General features: G+C 43.4%; 1 protein-coding gene across 1 annotated transcript in view; it reads right to left on the bottom strand.

Annotated features, from left to right (window-relative positions):
* Positions 1-1982: 1982 nt before the first annotated feature.
* Positions 1983-19732, bottom strand: part of LOC101022100 (retinal dehydrogenase 2) — a 59390-nt gene continuing 41640 nt past the window's right edge. The window contains exons 7-12 of the mRNA XM_031661566.1: positions 13999-14101; positions 12173-12357; positions 10662-10826; positions 9783-9940; positions 9410-9484; positions 1983-3858 (exon numbers count right to left, since the gene is read on the bottom strand). Coding sequence (XP_031517426.1) covers positions 3786-3858; positions 9410-9484; positions 9783-9940; positions 10662-10826; positions 12173-12357; positions 13999-14101 — 759 coding nt within the window. The 3' untranslated portion in view covers positions 1983-3785. The remainder of the gene's footprint in view (positions 3859-9409; positions 9485-9782; positions 9941-10661; positions 10827-12172; positions 12358-13998; positions 14102-19732) is intronic.

Genomic DNA, 19732 nt, shown 5'->3' with positions numbered 1-19732 from the left:
GCAAAAGAGAGCAGGCATTCCATACGTCCTGGCTCGTGGCAGGGGTGTCTGTGGGAAGGCTCAGGACGAGGGCCTGACAGTGCACGGGGCTGTCCCCGAGCATCGGGGAGGCTACATGGCTCACAGCTTAGAGCAGGGCCCTGCCATCACCCCTCCCAGCTAATGCACACCATCAACTTCTACTGCATGAAGACAGAGGTCAAAAGCCTCTAATGCACGGGCTCCACACACCACCCTCTACTTCTCAACCCTTTGCTGCCTATGCTCCTTCACTTCTCTCCCTTGTTTCTGGGGTGTTACCACCTGCAGAGCTTGCCTCCTATTTCTCAGACTACAGCCTCCATTTCTTTTGCTGGACTTTTTCTCCCTGGCCCTGGTTTTGATTTTATTCTCACCCTCTCTAGATCTGCAGCCATCACTTTTATGTTCATGCGAGAATCTGGTCCACCTGAGCCAAGTCTGAATCTCCTATCTCCAATTGCCTGCTTGAGATTTCTATCTGAATGTCCCTTTATCACTCCACAATTTATATGTCAAAAGCCTGAAGTCAAGATCTCTCCCCAAAACTGCATTTCATGTTATAGCTTCTGTGGCAGTGGCATTACCATTTTCCTATTTGCCTTCGTTAATAAATTTTGTTCATTCTTTCATATTCATTCCTTAAGTTCCAGTGACTTTTCCACTGATTTGTTTCCTTCCTCTCCCTCCCCCATAGCATTATGGCATCCACAGTTTTATGGCAAACAAACTCTGTCATCAGTCTCTTCATCCACTTTGCTCCAGACCAGGATACTCCAACCACTGCTTCCATTACACTCCAACTCAAAGCCTACAAGTGTCTGTGTTTTCTATTACATTACTAGAGAACAGCTCTGGCTGACCTAAGACCCTCTAGTCCGACCAGTTGCCAGTATGCAGTGCCTGCTCTTGCCAGCCCATCTCTTCACTGTCACATTAAGTATGCTGAGCTTGGCCTCTCCTCTCTGCCTTTGTAGGTTATTCTTTTTATCAGAAATGTTTTCGCATGTCTATCTGACTCCAGATTCCTGCTATCTATACATGCAACAATGGCACCTTTCTAAAAGACTTTCAAATGATTACTTCATGTCCAGGCCTTTCTCATTTTCTTCCTCATGGCTCAATGGACAGGACATGAGGTGGAGTCTCAGGGAGTCCCGCATCTTGTATTTCAGAGTTCCATCTAGTGTCGCAGGGGCTGCATTTTCCCATGCTCCATCTGTTTCTCTGAAAGGTAAGCTACTGGCAAACAGAGCAGTGAACCCCAGTCCACAGCAATGCTTCTCATCACCCAAGCGAGATCTGCTCTGGGGCTAAGACATTAGGTTTACCTTTTGTCTCACTTGATCGGAACTTGGGTGGAGATTCCAAAGGTTGGAAGGAAAGGTGGGGAGATGTGCGGTTCTAAAGGGTTGGAACCTCTCCTCAAAAGCTCAACTCTGAGAACACACTGAGAGAAAACAAGCTCAATCTTGGTAGTAGTACAGTCACCACTTACAGATTTCTTTTTACAGCTGCAAAAATACTTTATCAGGTTATCAGCCTTTGACTTCATTTCACTTTGGTAAATAAAAATAAAGCTACTGTGAAATGCCATCAGCAATGTGAGCTCGCAGTATGAAGTCCACATTTGTGAAAACAGACCCTACAGACTCCTCTGCATTTGTTTTCATGGAGACTATTCTAAAGGAAACTTGTTATTTCATACATTTCATACATGGTTATACTTACATGCCAGCCAAACTACACGTGCACACAGATTTTAAACAGTATTGGAAAATAAGGTTTTTGTTTACCTGAATACTGTTTACCTTAATGAATTGTGTAAAAATACCCTTGTGGGCTTCTGCTCAGTTACCCAAGAGAGTAACACAGATGAAAAACCCAGCAGCTGAGGGAAGGACCCAAACAGACTCAGTATATGACACAAAGACTTACAAACACAGCCAAACAATCCCAAGGAGTACACAATATAAATGCTTTATTGCTAGCATGGAGGTTTCTTTTTAAGTAAATTAAAAGAAATAAATCTTCATTTTCACATTTTATATTGCAGTCCAAAGGTAACTAGTTGGTTAGTGGCTATGTCCACTTGGACACATGCTACAGGAGGAGGGTGGCATTCACATGGAAGCACTCAGAAATATGGCATCTGTCAGGGCTCACGGCATCGGGCTGCTGAATGCACTGTCATTTGTAAATAACAGCAAGTGGAGACTTTAAAACATCATGGATAGATAAGAGTTATAAATAGAAAACTGGTACGGTTAGGAAGCGGAAAATCGTTAAATACAGAAGGCTATACATAGTTGCCCATATTCCACATACTCTAGGTTATGTTTGGTACTTTTAAATAAATGATCTGTATCTAGGTTAGAGACTGGATTGGATTTGACAGCTGGAAAGATAGAAGGAAAGGAAGCTAACTTCCCACATCAAACTGGTGGAGTCACTGGAAAGCAGAAGAGGAGTATGTGGTTGGGAAGAAAGGGAGGTGAGCCTGCTTTGCTCCCCCCACACTGCAGGCCACGGCCTGCTCAGTGAGGTGCAAGAATGGTGTGTGGATGAGCCCCTGGGTGTGACAGAGGAGCTCGGTGGAGCACAGCAGTCCTAGCACAATGGAACTCGGCAAATGGAAAAGAAAACTTCTAGGCTTGGCCAGATTTTCCAAGGTCACTGCCAATAGATGTAGGGCACATTGGTACAGTATGACAGACTAAAATCACACCTGCAGCACTGGAATAGCAGGTATTGGTGTAGAGGTTCAGAAGAAGCTACAGATTCCAACTACAGAAATAATTCATTTAATAGTAATTGTTGCCCAATATTAGAAACTGAATGATATCTGCAAGGCATCCAGCATTATCAAATTCTTGGGCCTACTTGGATTGTTTTTTGGTTGGTTCTAAGAAAAACTTTGGAAAAGATCTTATCTAGCTATGAAAAACAATGCACCCCTTGCCTTATTCCAGAATAACTGAGAAGGAAGGATTCTAATACATGCACACATACACACACACACACACACAGACACCCCAAAACTGTGCAGCAAACTCAGAAGCTGTGAACTGCACATGATGACTTCCAATCTCTATTGTCCCAATCTTATTTCATTCATGTTATTTATGCGTAAAAGAAAACCAGACTGGGTCAGGAATATCCCAGGTTCTTATTACATCTGTAGTGTACCAGCTCCTGGCATTTTCATTCTGGTCTGACTCTAGCTAAAACCATTTCATGTTTTGCTTTGAAGAAACGGATAACATGAAATGGTAATTTGGCTTTAAAACCTTGGAAAATTGTTCCCGGCCCAAACATCTGCCCCAAAATGAGCTCAGCTGAGATCTCCTTGGAAGAGAGCGGGGGTGGGTGAGTGAAGAGGGCCTGAAAGGAGGAAAATGAAGACAGTAGAAAGGTCACCTTTCCTTAAGAGGAAAGTTCTTTGTGACAAAGGCATGAAATAATACAGCTCCCTTATTTCATCCTGTGCTCCAGAAAGACATACCGGAAGTATCTGCTAGCTCCTCCTCTTCCTTTTATCCCACTTTCCCCAATATTTGGTATGATTAAGGTGGCCCCTTACAGAGTGCCAAAAACTAAAGCTGGTTTGCTTTAGTTGTGCAGTGACCTGCCTGGCCTACATGTTATCTTTTCAATCTTTAAATAAGGACCGTGGCTCAACTGTGTATTCCTGAGAGCTGGGCCCTACAGAGAAAGCAGAGAGGGAGAGACGTGCAGGCTGGGCTTCATCTTCCTCCTTGGCCTTCTTAGGAGTTCTTCTGGGGGATCTTTACTGTCACAGTCTTAACTTCTGAGTACTCCCGCAAGCCGAATTCTCCCCTGAAACACAGAAATGGGCTGGGTCAGATACCAGAAGTCCAGGGAGCTGCATGTGAGTGCAGCGGGAGTCCCGAGGAGGCGCAGTTTATCACCTGCGAACAGCAAGTCCTGGGGTGTTCATGTAAAAATTCCTCATGTATGGGCAGCCCAGCCTTCCTCTGAGGGTCAGAGAAACTGTCATCTCATGAGTAGTTTTTAAAGTTAAAATGTGATTTGTTTTCACAATACTGCACAGAAAGGCAATGACTCTCAACTACTCAGAGACCTACTGTCAGCCTTGGCCAGAGGGCACACAAACGACCCCAGGCTGTGCTGAGAGGCTGAGTGCTGTGGGCAGCAGTGGGACCAGGCCCAGGTCTCTGAACGCCCTGGCCATGCTTCTCTCTACAAGGCAGCACTGGTTCAGTATTAGCTCTTTGGGACACTAGTGTGCTTTCCTCCCCTAAGAGGGAGGGTGGGAGCGGGTCACACGTCTAAGTGTTCCTGTCCCTCTGGGTGTTTACTACAATGCTCCATCTCCACATATCTTCTCTATTCTCTTGTTCTTTTCGCCTTGTTTAAATGTCTTTTTTTCCATTTCATTATATAAATCAAGCATGTTCTCCTAACTATTTTTCTTTAAAATAACAACTTTTTTTCTTCTATTCTTTTGAAAATCACTCTTTGGTGATGCTTTTCCCAACAGCCTCAAGAGGAGCTCCTCTTTAGTCCTCTCTGTTCACAGAGCCCCTTGTTACACCCCAGCCACCACACTTAACACACTGGGAGGACAAAGGGCTTGAATATCTCTGTGTTCCCTGCTGAGCTGTATCCTACTGATTTTTCTTTTTGCCTTCCACCAAACATAGGGTATAGCCTACAACAGCAGGCACAAAGAAGGTACCTGATGACAAAGGGAGGGAAGTGAAGAGGGAAGGAGGAAGGACAGGCTTCCTACTCCCCCTTCCCTAGTTCTACCCTGCTGTCATATCTTCGTCATATCTTCTAGATCAGGAAAAAATAAAAGAACACTTAGGAGATATATTTGAATATGAAAGGATTAAATGATTAAGAAAGGCTGTCTTTTGAATGTCAGTGTATGAGTTACTGTGGCTGGGCTTTACCAGAGAGACCTGCTGTAAGTGATTCATTTGGGTTCCTTTTAGGAGCCCCCATGGCCTACACAAGGCTCCAGTGGCTTTGCCAGCAGCTCCTCTGAGCACCATGGGCACCTGAGTTGACAGGGACAACAGAGGGCAGCCAAGGAGGGACTGGGGCAAGCAGGCTGTTCTCTTGTCGGTATAGTTCATTTTGCTTAGAGGAATGAGAGAAATCCACTGAAATTGCCCCACTCATTGCATGCTTCCCTCATTAACTCCATCCAGGCCCGGAGTCTCTTCATTACCAGCTCAGCTCTGGCTCTCTCTGGTCATTTTCCTGTCCTTGGGCAATTCTGAATGTGTCTCTTCATCACGGACACCATGTGCATCCCATTTGAAGTGAATTTACTCCCTTGTTTCCTGGCTTTTGCACGCACTTGTTGGGGCAGGTCCCAAGCCACACTTCACTCCCATGTGACTCTCTAACTAGGTTGTGAGAAACGTAAGGAAGTCTACAGAGTCAGAAACCTTGCGATTATGGTTGCTTTCAAGTGTGACTGTTGGATCCTACTGTTTGGGTGTGTGATGCAATGGAAAACCCTGCTGGAGCAGAGGTGCTCCTCTCTGGGTCCGGAGCAGCAATCTGTGCACGGGGGAAGTGGACTCAAATCTGCTATGAAAAGAACTGCTCTGGGCCCAGGACATGAAGGAAAGCCAGTAAGAGGTCTTAGTGGCACAACTGAGAAGGCATGGAGAAGACAAAGAGCACTGAACCTGGGGTCAGAGACAGGAGTGCCCACTCAGCTCTGCCATGAACCAGCTAAGAGATGCCAGCTGAGTCACTGCCATCCTCTTGGTGCACAGTCATCTCTCCAGTCAGTTCCTGAACCTCAGCATACATATCACCCAAAGAGCTTGCTTCAACTGTTGATTCTAGAATGCTACCTCTACCCCACAAAGATTCAGTTTCAGAAGCTCTAGGGAGGGACCAGGAGACTGTGAGATAGATGGTCATTTGGGTCACACTTTGGGAAACAATGCTTAAAGGTCACTAAGCCCTGAAGTTTGGATTCTTAAGCAATTTCACCATTTTGTTCCAGAATTTCTGTCTCAAATTTATTTACTCTAGTTAAATTTTGTGGCACATACAGTTAACAGGGAAGAAGCCCACTGATGCATAAAAGATATGCATATCACTATTGATGCAGCCCAATCTCTCTGCATGGTCACTTTCACAGCAGGAAGATACAGCAAGGCACAATCACATTTAGAAGCCTATACTCCTGCTCCTCAGCAGACTAGGTTCTAGTCCCTAAGAAAAATCAAACTTGGCATGCCTAGAGGCTTTAAGGTAACCTGTCAGTATTGGTAGCTCTTGGCCAGCCATTTTAGGAATCACTCAGACTCACTCATAAAACAAGTAAGAGTTTCTGTTTAGGGTGTATATTTTCCTGCTGTTTAACTTGACTTGCAGCAGCACTTCTCAGAGTAACATCTCCAGACCACCTGCATCAGAGGAGCTTGCAGGTGGTGGGGACTGAGAGGGAGGGTGGAAGCGGGTCACCAGAAGGCAGGCTGCTTCCAAGGATGACTGGTGGATCCCAGTGTTTGGGTGCGTGATGCAATGGCAAACGCTGCTGGAATGGAGGTGCTTCTCTGTGGGTCCTGGGCAGTGATCTATACTGGAGTCATTCTGGAAGATTGTTAAAAACGCAGGTCCTGGGTCCTATCGCAGATCACCTAACTCAGAATCTCTGAGAGTGGGTCCCTAGATACACATGCTTAACAAAACCATCACCCAGACTGGAGGTGACTTCTCTGTATGCATGCGTGCACATGCATGCACACACACACAAACTTGACAAGCCCTGATTTAGATTATCTAACAATGCTTCTCATTCTCAAAGCCAGTGTCCTGAGTTTTTAAAATGCTGAGGTTCACAGCATTCTTTCCATCTCCTCAGTTTGTGACATTTTATGGCTTGTGCTTTGCCACCCCTTATCTCAGGGGAGTTTGATGAGGAAGTAAGTAAAAGGACAGGAGAAGTCAAACAGGCGGAAATCAGTGGGCAGGAGGACCTGAGAAAAGCTTGTCTCTGAGCCTGGGAATTAAGAGGGCAGCCCATCAGATAACCTACAGAGGGCAGCCCTCCCCACAGCTCTCTGTGGGGAGACCTCATGGGCTAGGTCAGCCCTCCCTGGAGTTTCCAGATGTTTCTGGAAGTGCCACTTCACGTCTCTGCTCCTCTTAGGGATAGACAGGGAGCTGTCAGGGACCAACGCTGCATGGAGTTTGCAGGCCATGAGATGAACAATTCTGTCTAGATGGAGGGTTAAGTGGAGTTTCTGAGGCTATATCAAATGAGGTGGAAGAGCTGGGGACCAAGAAAGCATTTTCTGTCACTCTGCGTCATTTAAAAAAGAGAAAACATGTTTTGGGGGAAGGTAGAGACCAAAACCCAAACAAAACAAAACAAAAAACCATGCAATCTAGACAAGATGAAGTGGGTCTCATCAAAGAACAGCATTTCCTAATTATTTTTTAACTCCACTGGGAAGGTACAATCACCACAGTGCCTGCAAGACAAGTAGAGAGAAATGGTTCTTCAGTCTCTCGGGCACTGTTATGTGAGGTTCAGATAGAGCCAAACTGTCTCCTGGACCATCTTTCTGGGCAAGGAGAACATTTCTGATGGGAATAGACTAGACTCAGCTAATGTCACAAGCCTGCCCATGATGAGGGACCACGGCTTAACCTGGGATTAGGCTCCATCAACCAGCGATCATTTATTGAAAGTATAGTTTATGCTCATGATTCACCCTGTTAATGATCTGTAACAAAACAGTCAATGCAAGCAGCATTCCCAGAGCCAGCGACTACCCCCAGCATTTCAGAGACTGGGAGAGCACAGACATAGAGGAAGGAAATGAAATAAGAAGCGGAATGCATCTTGAAAAGTGGAAGCAGACAGTTAAGGTCAAAAGCAAATGAAGAGATACCTGCAGTACAAGAAGACTCTGTAAAAGCTGAAGGAATACTAAGAACTGAACAAATCCGATCCAGACTGTCTATAGGTTCTAGCTGTAAAGCAAGTGATGGGTACTGGAGGCCAGAAGAAAAGGTTCAAGTGAGAACAGCTTCTCCCTGGCGTTACCAGATACAGAACAGAAGTCGGTGACACCAGCTGAGATTTAGGGAAACTTCTGCCAAAGTTACAGGTTAAGAAAAAGAGGGATCACCTATATAACACGAATCTGCTTGATGAATAATGTTATGAGTGCAGCTAACATTTTCTGAAGGCTTGCCAGACATTCTGTTGGATGTTTGCATACTTAACCCTTACACTCAATCCTCACAGCAACCCTGAGGTAGGTACTATAATTATTCCCATCTTATAGATGAGGTAACTGAGGCTTAGATTAAGGAATTTGTCCAAGCTTGTACAGGTAGTAATATAGGCAGGATTCAAATCCGAGCAGTGTAATTCTAGAAACTGCTCTAATCTCCAAGCTATACCTACTTTATAGTTCAGTGCTTGGGAGCTTGAGATTACCAGTGAAACTATCTGCAGTATGTAAATCCTCCGCTCTCGTCTTGTTGGTGCACTGCATTTCTCCCACCAACACTACAGTTGTTTTTCCCACAATACCTTTACTCACTCTCGCCCACTGCTACCCTGCTTTGCCCACCAACCTTGAAAATACATTCCCCCTTCTCGATCCAAACATTCCTCTTCTTGAAAGGCTGATTCAAACCCCTGTAGCAGATCACATCTAAAGGTTTCCCAGATTTCTCCAGCTCACAATGATCTTCCCTATCCCTGAGCTCCTCCATTGCTTTTCAGTCTTCTCTGCGATTCCTCTGATTCTTTCAATGTTATTAGTTTTATTTACCCCAAAACATATTAAATGCCTTAAGGGCCTGCATCTTCCTCCACAGACCAAGTGCAGTGCTTTGTACATAGTTTATGCTCAATACTTGTTAATTGTGAACTAGGCATTTGCTCAAAAGAATATGCATTCAGTAATGGCTGAGGGAATGGGCATGAAACACGTTTCCTCTGTGAATCACAGGATTTGGAAAATATAGATCAGTTTCTTTCAAAAGGAGGGAAAGTGGGTTTTTTCCTGGATGTTACTTCCAGGAAAAAAATGTCACTTCCTTTGTGAAGTCTTCTCTGACCTCACCAGTCAAAAATTTTTCTCTGTACTGACAAAATGTTTAACATACTTCTATCATAGTCTTTATTACAGGGAATTAATAGTACAGTAATTTTTAGGAAAGGGAATTGTGTTTTATTCATCTCTGCAACATGTAGTAGTACTTAGCTTTTAGTACCATGTGCTCAACGAAATGTTTGTTGAATGAATGGATCAGTGTAAGACAATTAAACTAACTATTTTTAAAGTACTGCTCTGTGCTGATATTTGCAATATATTTCTCTGCAGGCATCAGCAACTGTGAGACTTACATTTCTCTCCCATTTCCAGACATCTTGAATCCCCCAAAGGGGCTCTGGGCATTTAAGGCATTGTAGCAATTGATCCTGAAAGAAGAAAACATAGTACTGTGAGTTCATGTAAAGTCTGACCACACAGAAATAATCTGAGTGGCACGGCATTTCTTTTACAAGTTTGATTTTTAAATTCCTTTCCTCCAGAGGAAAAGTTTGTAATTTAAAATCTACTTTGATTTCTGGATCTAAGCAGTACAGAGTGTACACCTTTTCTGGTGAAGTTTGATTGCTTTTGGTATTCCCCATCCTTCCAAGAAGATACTTGTTTATTTCCCCCTGGTCCCTATACCACCAGTGGAATTTGTTACAAGACTGACTCTGATCTTACCAAACAGTCCCAGCTTGCATTGCAGAAGATACTGTGAGGGCCTTGTTGATGTCATTAGTAAAGACGGCTGCTACGAGTCCGAAGTCTGAGTTATTGGCTCTTTCGATAACTTCATCCATCGTCTTAAATCTCAAAATTTCCTGAACAGGGCCAAAGATCTGCAAAAAGATAGTATGACTCAACATGGGTGCTCTGTCATTCTTTTACCTGCTTTCCACATTTCAATGCACGTTTACTCTGCCTTGATTACTTAAATAACATTTAAGTTTAGCAGTACAAAACTGTAAAATCTCCCAACCTTTCCTAGGATAAGATTATCCAAGAAGAGTCTAACATTAGTGTTTGTTTAACATCCCCAAATTCCCCAACCTCTCCGGCATCACTTGATTCCACTCTGTATACTAGGGGTGTCTTCTTTAGGTACAGAAGAGAAAGTGGCATCCTCCATGATGTTGCAAACACTGCTCCAGAACTGCATGCTCTGGACTGTGGGCTGACTTGCTCCTGGTCCTTCTCTTGCACAGATTTGAAGATGCTTCAGTGTATTCTCTCTCCTGGTTAACATCCTAGTGACTCATATTTAGGAGAACTGAACTGGTGCCAGTGTGTTGTTGAGGTCTTTGGTAGGATATTCTGATTGTTCCGTTGGCTAGTAATCATCACAAGCACACAGCATGTCACCTGGCCTCCACCTAGCTTGCTTGTCTTTTGGTTTACTTTTCTTCTTGAAACTGGAATTTTCATAGCCATGTTCATTACTATTGCAAAATGAATATATGTAAAATATAAAGAGCTAAAACTCTAATATCATCCACTAGAAATGCTCTAGAAACGATCCCAAGAAAGATGTGGCTTTTGTAAGAACAGCATATTTGATACCTCCTCCTTGGCAATCCGCATATCATCAGTGACATTTGAAAACACCGTGGGCTCAATGAAAAACCCCTTTCGGCCCAGTCCTTTGCCTCCACATTCCAGTTTGGCGCCCTCAGCCACACCACTCTGGATGAGTTCCAAGATCTTGTTGTACTGTTTCTTATCAATCTGTGGGAGACATGATTTTTTCAAAGTTTACACCCAGTCAAATCTAAACCTGCTGTTACTTACCAATTTTTGACCTACAAAAAATTGGCAATTTTGTATGGTTAATCCTAATATAGCAATGATTCCAATAAATGTACTGCTCTGATGATATTGCCTAATCAGAAGTACCAGCTGAACATTTAGAAAAACGTTTCCAAATGATGGAGACACTGGCTAATTTACTATTCATTGTTCATATGAGGGAAAACTGACCTTTATAACTGAGTAAGTTAGCAAGTTGTATTGATAGTAAAAAAGAGGCAAAAATTAGCACACAGCCTCTTTAGATAGTGCTACACACCCAATCTTATTGTGGTTTGTTTTTAAAGGAATTCCTATTAAATTTTTAGAGGAACTTTAGAGAAAAATATTAACAGTAAAGAGTGAAGGACTAGTTTCCTAGTCCAAAAAAAATAAGGTCAGGCTTCCCCCCCAAAACTGACAGAGGTAAATAATACAAAAACCTACATTCACCCAAGTTTGAATGGCTCAGCCAGAACATCAATCTTCTCTTGAATAGTCCCTAAACTGAGGAGATGTTGTCCTTTAACAGGAAAACCCATGCTTTAGTGACCCATATAGGAGCTGGTCCGAGTTCCTTCTAAAAAGTCTCAGAACCAGTCTACAGATTAAGACCAGAATTCCCTTTAGAAATATGCCTTGATGATTACGGCGAACCTGCAGAGGTGAAAAGTGTAGTCTGGCTGCTCAGGAGAGACTTTGTGGCCCTCCCCACCCCACTGCAGTACACGAGGCATTCAGATTAAGAAATAACCATACAGCAAAAGGGAAGTGAGCCAGCCCTTCATTTCCTACACATTCACAAGCTACAAGTGATATGTCCAGACTGGTTCAGGCTGCTGGACAGACTCCTTGGCAGCTTATAAAAGGATAGATGGCTCTAGGAAAGAAAGATATCTACCCACCTTGACTGTGGCATCTGTAGGGATGTCCTAAAGTTCAGTGATTGGAAGGACTGGGACTGGGTTCTAGTGTCGAGACCCATCTTGTCGTAACTCAGGGCTTTCTTTAGAACTGAGAGACTCCAGCTTAGTCCCAAAGGTCAGAATATTCTTAAAGTAACAGTAATGCCATAGTTTTTCAGAGATACAACTTAGAAAGGGAAAGAGAAGCATAAGAAATAAGCAATCCCTCTCTGGCTACATTTCCAGCCATGAAGACATGGTGGGTAATAAAGGCGGCAGCTGAAAAGAAAGATGTTGCTTTGCTGGGTCCTACTAGAGTGCACACAGTTCTGTGCCAGCCAAGAATTAAGTAAACCAAGGGAATGGTTATGATTTTTCTACCTGGGGACCCTGCTCAGTGGTGGGGTCAAAGGGACTCCCCACTATGCGCCTCTTGGCCCGCTCCACGCTTCTTCTCACAAACTCCTCATAGATGGACTCCTCCACGAAGATGCGAGAGCCTGCAGTGCAGCACTGGCCTTGATTGAAGAACACACCCTGGTGGGCCTGCTCCACAGCATAGTCCACTACAAGAGGAAACAGCCATGTTGCCACTGCTTATCTATGGAGCCACCTCCCTCCCCTCTCCAAAGCCCCAGGTATAGTGTGCTCACTGCAGGACATAACCATGAATAGTACTGGATTGGGAATGCAACTTAGTTCCAGTTCTAACTACACCCTGACATGCTATGTGAACTTGAACGACTTCACTTCTTTGGGTCTCTTATTCTGCAAATAGAGGGACTGAACCTCAGGTATAACAGGAGTCTCAATCCCCAATACACCACAGGGCTAGGCAGACAAGGTAAAGGTATGAGGTTGCCAGGTGGTAATGGAGCAATGTAATGGAAAGGCTAAGAAGGAAAGTCACTACATTTAATCATTGCCATGCATAAATATGAGCCCCAGGTTGTCAGATCTTCTCAATTTTCACAGAAATCAATATTTTAATATGCAGTTTTTGTTTTGAACATAGTGTAATGTTTATACAGGTAAACATGTCTATATTTTGTATCTGGCCAATTTACAACTCCTAATGTACAGGGCCTTGTAGCGGTATGTTTGGTATTTGGGGGATTAAACCGTAACACCAATGGATCTTCTTTGAAGACAGTAAATTGCCTCTAGATTGACATGGACTTGTGTAAAATCGTATGATAACTCTTCCATATTCATCCTTTCTATCTTACACTTCAAAATAGCTTAATCTGACATGCATTAGTTGCTAAATGACCGACTGACTGAATAAATGAATCAGTCAATGTGAGGGCGATGGGGTTCCTACTCCTCAAGAGGAACAGGCATAAGGATTCTGATTTTCTTGACAACTAACATAGAGCTAAAGCTGAACTGTGCAAATTCCAAACTTGGGTTGAAATTCAAGCAATCTGCTTTCGGTTTTCTGATCTCTCTGGTGGTGAGAAACTGGGAAAGCAGCTCTGCCTGGCAAAATGTGAAGAAAAAAAAAAAAGAATCACTGAATGAGATGTTGGGATTTCCTTACCTGGAGAGCTTTTCAAAACAGAAAGGTCACACCTGTGCAGAATGGCCTAGGTGGCATCCTTCCTAGAGACATGGGGTTTCTCAGTTACTGCTCTAAGCCTCTGGAAGGTCCTACTGGCAAGGTGGAATCATCCCAGCTTTAGGACTACACATACTGAACTGACCCACGTGTGCTGTCATCCTGACTGAAAGTCATAGGAGTAGCAGAAAGGGGTTGGAATTGACTGAACAGAAAAGGGACTGTGGATTTGGAAAATGCTGGCGGGGCTGATGAAGTTGGATTTATTTATAATGGTCTACCAGCCACCAGGCACAGTTGAAAAGTTACAGATTTATTGTATCTAGGCAGAGAGAGTATCCTTCGGGTGCTCAGCAGCTGAGACTGTTGCTGTTTAACCATATGTCACTGACCAAGCCTTCATCTCATCCCCCATTCTACAACATCACAGATTCAAAATGGCTCATTAGTGTCTAGAAAACAAACGGTTCAGTCGTCAACTGAAAAGTGCTTTTTCCCCATTATCAAACTGTTTTCTCTTTAGAGATCTTCTTAATTGCCCTTAGCTTCAAAGATCTTTTGCTAGTGTCCTATAAAAAGTGGCGATACAAAAGAGAGTACCAAAGGGTGTGTGCTGGTTCATGTGTGGGACCTGTCGTTGACTTACAATCAGCATCAGCAAAAATAATATTAGGACTTTTGCCTCCAAGTTCCAGAGTTACTCTCTTCAAATTACTTCTTCCAGCTGCTTCTTGGATAAGCTTTCCAACCTGAAAGAAGGGAAATGGAGACAGGTTTTGCGCACCCTGCAGCTGAGACAGTCACTGGTCAATGCCGGCTCAGGGTAACATTGGGATGCAACAGTAACAAATGCTAAAAGGCAAACCAACCCAGCTCTTGTCATCAACTTGGGTGTACAAGACATAAGTTAGTGGGGTACAGTTTAATGTCCATGCTGGAGTGAACTGGAAGATAGCTTTAGTTTCATGATGGAAGGAGTAAGGAAAAGGGAGTTAAATCTGGAATCTTCATCACTGAAAGATTTCTCTAAAGACAACTGGCAAGCAAAATGTAACCGGAGATTTCCATCACTGTATTGTGGCCTTTAGCTTTGGACTCCGGCTCCAGAAAAATGTCAACTGGTGCCACTTTAAAGATATCATGAGGGTAAAACAAATTGTTCATGTATCTCCCAAAATGCCAGGCATGATTTTTATTACATGCTCCAAAGAGACTATCAATATTATACCTCTGCCTCTGCCTAGCACTACAGTAAAAGGATACCAGACAGTTGAGAATCTGTCTCTTTTTGTGCAATCTTGTAAATGCCGTTTATCTTGAATCCAACAAAACAAGAGGCTGAGTTAGGAGAAAGCACTTGCCAATGAGTACACTCACATTGGCAATGCAAATGAAAGTCTCACTATGGAAACAAAGATCCACTACTTAGAGCCCCTGCTCAAGGCACAACTCTACCTCAGTGATGGGGAGTGCTGTCACCTCCTTTGGGTCCACCTCAGCTGAAAAGGGCTCCCTTGCCCAAGGAGATGCCCTCTTCCAAGTGGCCCATATCCACCCACTGGTGGTGGCAGGGTTTGTATAAAGGTCCTACCCTTTCAGCCTAGCACAGGACTGGGCTCTGAGGGGCAGTATATACTCCATGATGACCCACGTGACTGGCAGAGGCTGTGTCAGGCCTGTGTTGCAGTTCCACTTCCCCATGGCCACTCCCCTTCAGCAGGGATCCCTAGTAAAATCCTGCAAGCTAAAGTGCAACTCCGTGAATGCTCCCTGGGAATCTAACCTGCAACAGGGTGCGACTCTACTGGAGAGCATACGCCACTTTACGGAAAAAGGAGAGCAGAGCCACCATATAGCCCATAGAGGCAATTTGGTCTTGTTGAGATGAAAAATTGCTACTTGTTCCTGAAATTTACCTAAAAATTAAATATTTTAAAAGCCTGGGGAAGAGAAACGCTACATTTACTTTCAATTCCTGCAGTCCCTTGTTGATATCCTCCAGTGGGACTAATGACTTTGCAGACAGCAGAGAACCCTGGGTAGGAGAAAAGGCTCTGGAGCCAGGCTGCCCGGATTCTTTTTTTGTTTGTTTTTAACCAGTTCTATCACTTAATAACTGTTTGAGCCTCGGAAATTTATTACTATCTCTGAGCCTTGGATCCTCCTCTGTAGGGGGGGATAAAAATACTATGTACTTTATAATTCTATTTTGAGGATTAAGTAGTGTACCATATATGGCACTTAGAACCCAGCCTGGCACACAGTAAGTGTGCAGACATGCTAACCATGAGCAAGTGTGAGAAGCCAGGGCCTCCCCTTTTCTTCCATGTTCAATGGAGAGAAATGGGGGTGATGTTAAGGAGATGGCTGGACCTTCCAAAGCAGGTCTCCCCTAGATCTCCCAAACTGCCTATGCTGTTAACTCCTTCAGAAAAACACTGGGGAAACTCCAACTACCCCTCAGTCTCCAGTATCAGCTGTAACTCTGCCTCCTTGTAAAAAAGATTTTGAAAATGTATCCCCATCCTGAGAAAAGGGAAAAAGTGATGTCTCTGAAAGAGGCAGAACTAGAGTTTCTTGATTTGCTGAAAACATTACTTATCAAGGTGTTGGAAAATGCTAACACCTGGCCCTGAAGTTTGATGGGTGAGCTGTGGCCAACCTGCCAGATTGCCTTTCCCTTGCCAGTTTGTGTCTCTTCCACTTCCAGGCAAAGGCCTCAGGAAGACCTGGGCTCAGTAAAGGCCCCGTTCTCACACAGAGATGCTCCTCTGAGAAGAAAATAGACACAAAGGGAAGGAGAATCTGGCCCTCTGTTCTGGGAATGGTGAAAATTATGACTGGTGAGAGGGAGAACTCACAGTGAAGGGCAGTTGGGGAAACAGCAATCCTCTGACTTAATGCCAGCACTCAGGGAGGGGTGTTCCCTGAGGATGCTGTCGTCTGTGACTGTCTGCTCTTCCGAGAATGTCAGTGTGCTTACTCGCTCCGCTCTGGGGAATCCAAATTAACTGATGTGGACTCATTTTAAACTCCAGGAAGATAAACAGGTAACTGCTTTCTCAGCAAGATAATTACTGGAATTCACAAACATATTATTCATTAAATTAAACTAATATTTATTGAGTAGTCGATGTTAGATATTTACAAGCATTACGTCACAAGCCTCTCAAAAACCCTACAAAGCAGGTTTTATCTCATTTTAGAGGTGAGTAAACTTGAGTTAGAAGTTAGTGAATGTCACCAGGCTCCCCAGCTGGTTCATGACAGAACCTGTTGGACTATCTGCAGGCTGACGCCAGGGACCAGGCTTGGGATTACTCCCTCTCCTTCCCTTCCTTCCTCCCAGCATTCTGTCATTTTTCTGTTCTCTTTTCTACATTTACTGAGCACTAATGTGTACCACATACCATCAAAATCTTATTCCTGCACCCAAAGCTGATTTCAAAGTAGGTAGGAATATGACCTCTTGAAGACACAAATAATGTTCATAAATCATCAGTTACAAAACAGAACATAGATTCTGCCTTCAGGTTTACATTCAGGAAACAAGCAAAAGCAAGGAAAAATCGTGAGTTTTACACATAGTAAGATGCCGAATAAATATTTGGGGTTGGCAGACACTGCTGGCCCAGCTGGCATTACATTTCTGTTAGCCCTACTCCCTGATATTCATCAGACCATTCTAGAGGTTATTTTTTGCCACTAGAAATGTCGGCCAGTGATTATATTCATGGCTACAGTAACTATATAACAGTAAAAGTTTCACTCAGTCTATGATCATCAGAGAAGAATACCTAAGAATAATTTTCCCTGCATCAATGCTTTACCAGCCTTTCCTCAGAAACCAAATTTGTGCTAAACACCACAAGGCAAATCTCAGACGAATAATACCTTTCCCCTTCATCTTTGGAAGAAAGTCGAGTTGTAGTTCAAGACAGAATGGGATGTGTTAGGCTGTGGGAGAACCACTTCCATCTGGAATGGCCTCAGGACAGGACGGGACACTTCTAAACAACCCTGGCTTTCACCAATGCCCGTCATTCAACACATATTCATAGTTCTCCTATGTGCCAGGTACACTGTTGGGCATACTCCCTTACCAATAAGGAATGCACAGCTAAAAGGACTCCCATGTAAACCTAGTAGGTGTTCAATAAACGTGGCTTTGCAGTTCACTAGGGAAAAAATCTGGGTCTCATTTAATATTAGATCTGAACAGATTAAGTTATAGTTCCTCAGTACTTTGTTATAACCCAAAGGTTTCCAAAGTCAAAGTCTGTGGCATTAGAAAGTCTAAGAAAGAATGAATTACACATAAAACAAAGGCCTAGGATTGACCAATCTTCTAAAACGGAAAAGTTTCACTTTGGTTCCTGAGGGATACTGCCCCTCCTGACATGACCAGAAGGTGGGAGTGCATGGCAAGATAAAGGAGGCTGCAAGGGTGCACAGGTCTTCCAAGTGGTTAAAAGGCAAGTTGATAGAGATGTCCTGATGATACCAAGTCCTATTCTGATGAAATTGGCAATTTGTAAAATAAAACAGGTAAATATACAGTTTGAGAAATCAAATCCTATATATGATGTAATACAGATTAAATAGGATAAAGGCACATAAAGGCACAGAGATCAAAGTTTTAGTTCGCTGTCATCTTTTCTTCCAAGCAGAAAAGATTTTACAATGCACTCGTGTGATACCTTCTGCCCCACTGCTGACAACCTGGCTAATTATAACCATATTTAGGCTTATATATTTATAAGCCCACATTGAGTCTTGTACCTCCTGCCCCAATTGACCCACAGGAGTCAGAAGACCTGGTACTACAAACTCTAGCTTCTAATGAATCTTCAGTTCGGGAAAGCCACTTCACTTCTGCCTGGGTCTCAGTTTCTTCATCTGTAGAATGAAGGCACAGGCCAAGCAACAAACCTCTCCCTTAGTACTCCAGTTAATTGAAGGAGTTAAAAAAGACAGATGGGACTCCTGGGGACTCTGCTCATTCTGAGAGTCTGTCCACCATTCTTGTGTTTTTCTTGCCTTGTGAAGCAGAAGTAGCTTGTTACAAGTAGAACACCACAGCCGCACTGAATGACAGAAAAACCTCATCTTTTTTTAGTTTCCCTGCACAGAGCTCATTATGAAAGAGTAAGTGATAGTGTTCCTATCATGCAGTTTCTTAACTTTGCACTCCCTGCAGAGCCTCTCAGCTCTGGGTACCCCAAACATGTAAGGGCAGTGAACTGGGGGCTCCTCCGCACATAATGAAACTGGGCTAATTCTCAGCAGGAATGTTGGCACAGTTCAACTCTGACTCCCATCCTCGTTTGAATAGGCCTCAAGATTGATACCAGGAGTATCCCTGGAAGAGCCACAGTGTACTGGAATCATGTTCACAGCAATGCGGCAGTGTAGGGGAAAGCAATTTGGGGCTTTGCAAGAAAAATAATTTGTTATACAGGACAAAAAGGAACACAAAAGGCTTTTCATGCCCTCTTTATTCAGGGCAGTTGCTCCCTGAACAGTTTCTAAAGTTGGGTAAAATGTTTCTTTTTATTAATTACTCATATTAGGGTGAGTTCCTTGTCAGAGCTATTTTATTACACTTATCAAGGTATATTTATTCTCAGAGATATAGTACCTTTTTAAAAACAGAAAAATAAATCTCTACTAGAGATCCCAGTAAACTAGTCAAAGATGCCTGCTTTTTGTAATATCTCTTCATAAATCCCAAATAGATCTACTCTCTGCTTCTTCTCTGTTCTCCTTTCTTAATTCTCATTGCTATGCTTCCTGGTTCCAACTGTGTTGGGAACAGAAATGCCAAAAATATGGGGAATGGGTATTTGTCTTTCTGAAGTACCCAGAAATAACAGGCCAAATTAATCTGTCCAGATTTCCACCAGAAACAAACAAGACCAAGGCACTGAAGCAGTTCCTTTATGTGGTAACAGCAGTTTAAACCTTTATCTGTGGAATTCAGATTATGAAGGCCAATATAACCACTATGTTTCCAGCCTTCTTTCCCACCATTCCCGCCACCACACGCCCACGACTCTAACCACACAAAACCACTTGCCCTTCCTGGAACATGCCTGTGTGCCTTGGTATAAGCTGCTCCATCTACCTGCAAAGCCTTTTCACGCCTTGCTTACTTGATGATAAACTCATTTTTACAGAGATACATCTTTCACCTCCTCTGAGAAGGTGGCTTTCCTCCCTCCCCTCCCTGCAGGGTTTGGTGTTCCTTCTCTGATCTCACAGCGCTATGTACATAACTCTCACATTGTGCTTAACAGCTGTCTCCCCCACTACAATGACTGACTTTTTAAAAAATATGTGTATGTACACACAGAAGATTTTCTTTTAAGACAGGGTCT

This window comes from Papio anubis, unplaced genomic scaffold (genome assembly GCF_008728515.1).
Source record: "Papio anubis isolate 15944 unplaced genomic scaffold, Panubis1.0 scaffold191, whole genome shotgun sequence".
NCBI lineage: Eukaryota > Metazoa > Chordata > Mammalia > Primates > Cercopithecidae > Papio > Papio anubis.
This window is presented reverse-complemented; position numbering and strand designations above follow the sequence as displayed.